This window comes from Clavelina lepadiformis, chromosome 7 (assembly GCF_947623445.1).
Source record: "Clavelina lepadiformis chromosome 7, kaClaLepa1.1, whole genome shotgun sequence".
In the NCBI taxonomy this organism is placed as follows: Eukaryota; Metazoa; Chordata; class Ascidiacea; order Aplousobranchia; family Clavelinidae; genus Clavelina; species Clavelina lepadiformis.
Window position 1 is genome coordinate 13,485,446 of NC_135246.1, and position 7,440 is coordinate 13,492,885.

The 7,440-nt window shown below is 35.9% G+C and overlaps 1 protein-coding gene across 1 annotated transcript; it reads left to right on the plus strand.

Annotated features, from left to right (window-relative positions):
• The first annotated feature begins 4,765 nt into the window (after window positions 1–4,765).
• On the plus strand, window positions 4,766–5,550 carry LOC143466099 (uncharacterized). Its single transcript, XM_076964711.1, has 2 exons — window positions 4,766–4,925; window positions 5,204–5,550. The coding sequence occupies exons 1-2, from the start codon at window positions 4,887–4,889 to the stop codon at window positions 5,471–5,473; spliced, it is 309 nt and encodes a 102-aa protein (XP_076820826.1). The 5' UTR covers window positions 4,766–4,886; the 3' UTR covers window positions 5,474–5,550.
• The last annotated feature ends 1,890 nt before the right edge of the window (window positions 5,551–7,440 follow it).

The window sequence follows — 7,440 nt, forward strand, 5'->3', positions numbered from 1 at the left end:
ACAGTTTCCGGTCTTACATGATAATGTGGTCTGCGGCCACACTCTGCCGCAATCCAGCTATTGAAGTACATTATTCGTTAATAAATTCATTAAATACTGTTTTTGGTCTCTATGCTTAAAACTTAAAGTTTATATTAAATACGATTTATTCCTTGCATAGGTGGATAAATACACGATTAATGTATCGATTCAGGAATCCGGCCCGCCAAGTACTTTATTTTCTCATATCAGGCCCGCCGACCGAAGAAGTTGCCCGCCCCTGCCCTAATGGCTTGAGTAATGTGTCAGAACATGAATAAAATTCATCAAATAACATACAACCAGATTTGTGATAAAACGTGCGGAGTATATTTTCACATGAATCACAGTTCAATGCAAAAAATTAGGTAGAATGAATTGACAAAGCCAACAAAGGTGTGACTACAAGCGTTTTTTATACTACACAAAAATAGCAGGCTGCAATTGGTGACGTCATGAATATTTTAACATGCGTTCAGTTAAAACTGCTGCCGCCTGCCGCTTCTCTCTACCGCCAGTTGTGTGGAGACAGAGACCATGAGCGAAATTCCGGTACTACTATGACTATAAAATTAGTAACTTATCCGACATAAACAATCATTGGTTGATTAACAAACTAAACTGAAAATATCTGCAATTACTATTACAGTAATTCTTATCACAATGGAAGGTTTTTCATCAATTTTACATTTCTTCTTTTTTGTCAGGTTCCTTTTCGGCGCAGACTTGGACAACCCTCAGAAGTCCAGAAAATCTAGTTTTCTCCGAAGGATGTGGGCACTTCTCAGCAGAACTATAGGCCTATACTTACAGAATTGGAGGAGATTTTTATCGAGGGGCAGAGTTGGAGGGGATTTTTATCGGAACTTGGCTTCAGATCACACTGCTAAAAAGTAAAGAAGGTTTTGATGAAAGCAATATTAAGGCCAAAGTGGGTTGAAGAATTTAGTAAACATAGATTTGGTCATATTTTATACAAAGAGCGATGTTTTACGTGTTAAAGCTTTAATAAAATCAAACAGCGTTTAATTGCAGTGTTTTTACAGCCGAGTAAATTAATTTGAACACTACTGCATGTAGGCTACACTACGCTATTTATAAACCTATTAGCCTACATTAAACTAGTGTTGTAATGACTCGAGTCAAAGGTCTTAAATGACTTGAGTTACTCTATGACGATTGTGACATCAAAAATGACTACTTTAGGTAACAAAAACGCATGTTTTTCAAAACATTTACCACTCTCAATAAAAAAGTATCAACCAGACTAATCTGTATACCGTTATGAAGTTGTAGTAACCAGTTTAATGCAACGCATGATGATGTGCCCTTAAAATAGTCTTTACGTTAAAGGCATTGGTCTCACTTGATTCGAGTCACACTTTTAAGCCGAATCAAATCACATCTCAAATTGACTCGTCTTGACTCTAAAACTCAAAATGACTCGAGTCAGAAAAAATGAGTTGGTTACAACGCTAGATTAAGCACGAAATTAAGCTGGTAGATTAGAAAAACATTTAGACCGCGTTTGTACAATACAATCAGGATGGAAATGACCTATGTGTCTCGATAGCGAAAGAAAAATTTCACTAAAATGAACTTGCATCCGAGGAACCGAGAAATCCTGTTCAACTGGCCTGAAGTGAGAGCAAGGTACCGACGAAGACCTGTTCACCAGTCAGTTGTGGAAGTGAAGTATATTTTGGATACTACACTGAGTGTGGGTTTGTACTGCCTGGCATTTCAATCAGCTTGATTAAACTTGCACACATTGACTGTGATCAATATGTCTGAGCTACCAGTAGGCTAAGACTTGAACAAACTGCAAGATGCCAACGACGCCACATTTCACGCATACAACAACTGTAAATATTTACAAAAATTTTAACCATATCCCATCGTTTGTCGTGCGAGTTAGGAAAAACGCGTTACGGTTTTGGGTAGAGGGGTCGTTTGAAAAATAAGTAATACTCTCCTCGCAGGCGAAATCGGAAATTAATGTATTTCAGAGGGACGATTGGAGACAACGCAAGATAGCTTAGTTCGTTCACATCGAGACCTTCTGCAAGTTCGCTCGCAAATTGGCCAAGGACTTGCATTTAGAAACTGAAATGTCCTTTTTCAAAGAGGTACGGAAGCATTTGAAGAAACCAGGTAAAATCACAATGGTTATTGTACGCAATTTCAATAAAAGCGCCTTGTCTTAAATGGGGAACCAAAGTATCTATGTATACTCTATATAGGATTGTTTGAGAACCGAGTGAAGTTTCTATGAGCCGTATTTACTTGAATAGAAGGCGCGGCTAATATCTTTTTATTATAGCGTTTTGTGCGGGTTCTAACGGAAGGTGCATTCCATGTTAGGCCGAAATAATTTTGTTTGCTGATTGCTGCATTCACGAAAATTACCATGCTGTTAATCATATTTAGGTTGTACGTACAATAGTTACGTTCACAATACCACAAATATCCTTTGTTGGTAAGATCACGTCGTCATACTTCCAAGTCGTATGCTTCTGGGCTTTTAGCAGGATAGTTTTTAAACTTGAAGAACTTGTTGTTAGAACTTGATCAATTCAATAGCCAATAATAACCAGCTTAAGACCTAAAGGCTATACTTACAGGTAGGTAAAATTTGATGAATGGTGTCAGACAGTCAGTGAGCCATAAACAAATCTATGTCATGCTATTTGAATTTCCAATGCGGAAATGTAAGCTGTGCATAACAGAATTCGTTTGTTATGCAAAATTCTGCTGAATAGTCCGTCAAATTTAATCTATAAGAGGGACGTATGCTTAAGTGTCATATTTTAAAAACATATTGAAAATCAGGCTGTTATTAATGCCGTTTCTAACTACTATACGCACACAAGTAATTAGTTGGCAATTAGCTTTGTTGCTACAACAGTCCCGCCTAAACAGACGTGACATGCATGGCCTGCAGTTAATTGAAATACTAAGACACGGAAGTATATGTGTGAAAATGACGGGCCGCGTCATTTCAAGTGACCCAACAAATTTTAACTGTTGCAATGTAGACTGTAGAACACTAAGCTGTAAAGTTTGCAAACAATTAGGCTATATGGGTGTTTTATGGCATGCTGGTGAAAGTATCGCTCGCAGTTTTAATGTTTTATGACTTTTTACTACCTGTAATCGAACAGTTATGCTCCACCGCAGCAGAAATAGAAAAACCGGTAGGTTTGAAAACACCGTTTTGGCTGTTCATACCGAGTAAAATTAAAATGTTTTTACATTAAAAATACAAAAAGTGATAAATATAAAACCGAAGCTGATCTTATTAAGCAAAGTCGGATGTACTTTCAAGAGGTAACGCTGCTCCGCTTTTACAAACGCGTTGTTATTTTTACGAGAAAGGACTTCAGGTGTTTCGTCAACCACTTAACTTACAGGACTTTACCATAGACTAAACCAAACAATAGCCACGTGTACAGGATAAAAGCAGTCGGCTGAAAGGTTGGTTGTTTGTAACGAACAGCAGTCAGTTGTACTTATACTTTGAAACTACCTTAATTAGTGTCTCTTCTGCTCATCAAAACCTACACAATATTAATCTTATGTTTGAACGGACGACCAAAAGAGCCTTCCCCAGTCTGCTTATTGAGTTCTCATTAACACCGCAAAAATAAGAATGCGAGTTCTTTGGGTTTTGTAAACAAAGGTTTCAAATATAACAAACCATTTTGTGTCGTTAAAGTACTAAAAATCACAAGTATATGATTATAAAGAAGATCACTGATGTATGCGTGTTTAAACTGCAGTGACATACATAGTGGTTCATGCATATTAATTCCTAATATCAGACAGTAACCGTTATATATAGTCCTAGCAACACTGCTGCTCTTTCTGTTTCCCGATTTTGAGATATCAGTGTTACGCTGCATTGCGTAACATTACTCTGTTATTTTAATGCTATCGTACCATATCCTGTTACAAAAACTCTTTATGGGAAGTGCAATCAATCAAATGCTTATTTTAACAAGGGGTTTATTTTACCAAAAGGACAGGTAAGTAAGGTATGTTTAGGGAACTCTTTTGTAATAATTGAAATCCACACGATGACGCCAGGTCACATGTGCTTGTGTTGTTTTATACAATTTATAGGGTTGAATCAAACTTTTCTATAATATGAGATATATTGGGCATTTTGCTTTCTTTTTTGTGTAAATTCAGTTATTTCTGAAAAAAAATTGCTTTTGTTTCTAAACAAAGTTTTACGCATTGAACATTACCGGATGACCATGACAACCGTCAGCAGTATTCTCAATAGGCTGGCCACACAATATTCATCAACCATCAGTTTGCTACTTTACACCACTTATAGCGAATCATCAACAACAAGACTTTAACTTGATTTAGGCTACTTTTCTATACATGGCAAACTATGTCCTAAATATAGCCTATGCTACAGAATTCATAATAAAACATACAAGTAGAAAACACTGCTCAGATCACGACAAGGGAGAGCTATATACATTTTTTAATGTAGCCTAAGCGCAATTAGCATATGTTTTGATAAACCATTGGCTTGTTAGTGTTTGTGATTCATGCATACTTCTTCAAAAACAGCAAATATTTACAAAATATATAAACTTTGTTTGTAAAATAATGTTTGCGCGGAAGATTGGTTAACACGAACATGTGTGGTGCTTGGCAACATCCAATCAACAAAGTCAAGTATCATCACTTAGTCAATACTGTTTCATTTACTGAGTGTTGAAATGATTTTACGCAACAAGCTAAGAATAACAAATGGAGCTTCAAGTATTTAAGGCGATCAAATAGACTACTGAAAGCTTACTTCGACTTTGGATATCGTTGTTTGGCTACCCTTGCTCTCTCTAAAAATGAAGTTCTGCGTCTTGATCTTATTGGCTTGCATCGCCGTAAGTATTTGTAAAGGATAGGATTTGTTTGCATTTTAGTCTATTTTTCTGCTACTTTTTCTTATTTTTCATTCAAAATTTAGAAATTCTTTTTTATCATATTCTGGAAAAGCCGGCTGCTAAAAATAAACTATGAGAACGATATGAAGCTTGTTGTTTAATACCTAAGCTACTTTTTTCATTTGTATAACAATTTAATTTACAGACTACATTTAAAAATTGCGTTGAAATAAAGTATGATTTTTGTAAATGATTAAACGATATGTTTTTATTTGCAGGGATGCTACAGCTTTCCATGCTCCTACACTCCTCAAGTTGTCCCACATACAACTATCGATTGCCAGCAAGTCTTCGACGAAATTAAAAAATGCATCAACATTCCTGCTGTTAAGTGCGTCACTGCTCAACCTGTTCATTTTGCTTCTTGCATCACCCCCGTTCAGCACACCCCCGTTCAGCTTGCTTCTTGCGTTACCCCCGTCAAGGTCAGCAACTGCTTTTACCACCACGTCTATAGCACTCCTGTTGTTTCTGCCATTCATTGCTAAGATGCAGCGTGATAAGACACAACACAGTGATTACGGTGTTTCATTAGAATGCTAATAAAACCAAATAAATGACCTAACATGCAGTGCAAATTTTTCCAGTCATTCAGTAACAGGATAGATCTGAGTTGCTTGTAAAAAGTCTACGGCTATGAATACTACATTACAAATTACAGTAGGCCTACGTTAATTTACTACTAGAAATTACTTTATTTCCACTGCGTTTTGTACCAGTGATATGTGGTGTGGTATGTTTTTGAACAAAGGAAAACGCCATAAGAGTGTTAGGCCTATTTATCTTGCGACTAGCCGCTTGGAGAATATTTCGGGAAAAAATAGTTTTATAATAAGCAGGATTAGGACCCTCGAAAGTCAATTAAATAATTTATAGGCAATGACAACCTTGGCAAGCCATTTAGCAAAATGGAAATAAGATCGATTTCAGTCAACCTATATAGTGTTTGGTCTGGTTCATACAAACGTGTCGCACTAGTTAGGTATATACTAGTTAGATATATAGATAGACAATAATTAAGTAGAATTAACAAAAAAATCTGCTCAATTGGCACAAGAAGCAGAAATAAATTGTCTTTTCCATTTTTATTCCAACCAAAGCACTACGCAGCAAACAACAAAAACTTTTAAAGTAAAATTTAGGAATGATTTGGCTGAACCAGTAAAAGAGATAAAGATCATCATTAATATGCACGTGCTTTAAAATGTCACCAACAACAATCATAAGCTGTTTTTATTTCTTTAACCTAGTAAACATTGTTTATATTACTTAATATAGCAAGTATATAAACTTTTATAAAGGTTAGCCCACTCTTTTTGAAGGTTAACTGGCGAGTTTTTCTTAGCTTTCTTTTGTCAGATTTGATTCTACAAGGCTACACAGAGTTAAATTGGGAAGAAATCATTTGTCGTCTTAAGCTAGCATGACATTTTCCCTATCATGAGTACAATTTGACATGACCATCATATCGGGTCTTCCTCACTGCTGGTTGTGGTTATTCTGAATCAAGGGTATCTTACAAGATGTTTTTTGAGACAAAATCGACCACAAACATTGCTTTTCTTTATTGTGTAGGGTAATGCGTTATTAACTTATTATAACATAGTTCATTGCAATCGCTAGTTTGTAGGCCTATACGCCATAGTCGGTGTGTCCACTATTCATCACATAATACCTTAGTTGAAGGGAATGTATAGGCATAATTTCCTAAGGGCAATATTATACTTTTTTGTTTGATTCTTATACTGTTAATGTTTTAATACACTAGTGGGCCTCAAAATTGTGCCCTTTTTTGGTCACGGATAGGGTATTCCGGTCCCTACAATGGACTTTCTTTTGGGCGGTTTTCTTGTCTCTTTGGTCAAACCAACGATATATCGTTGGTCAAACCATGTCACTTTAAGTTTTTATTTCAGCTGTTAATATCGGTGTTTGTTAGGGAACGTGTCTTCTGCGTTTTCCAATAGTGTAGATGTTATGTTGTTTGCGTTGTTATTTGTTTCGTGTTATTTTGGTTTTAAACTCGTTAGACTTAGAAACTATATTATGGGTTTGGTGGACATGCTAACCTACCATCTTATAGCACAATTCTATTATAAGTTTATAACCATTTTGCATGTTTTAAGCTCTTTGGTTTTGCCACTTTTTCCTGCTCGTTATCGGTAACAGTTAATGGTAAAAATATGCATTACAATATAACAGAATACACTCGCTCAAGTCCCATTTACCCAGCTAGTCTTTGACAAAGTTTCGATTGTCACAATTTTTTTTTGCGACCCTGCCTCCACAACAATGAAAAATAAACCATTATAGACATCATATAAAATTACAATGTACTATGGGGAATAAGAATTTACTGCAAATCACGTGCAAAAAGTGCTACAAAAACCAAAGGTTATGGTAATGAATATATGAACAGTTTTGCCATAGTTTTCGTGGCTAGCATTATCATAAA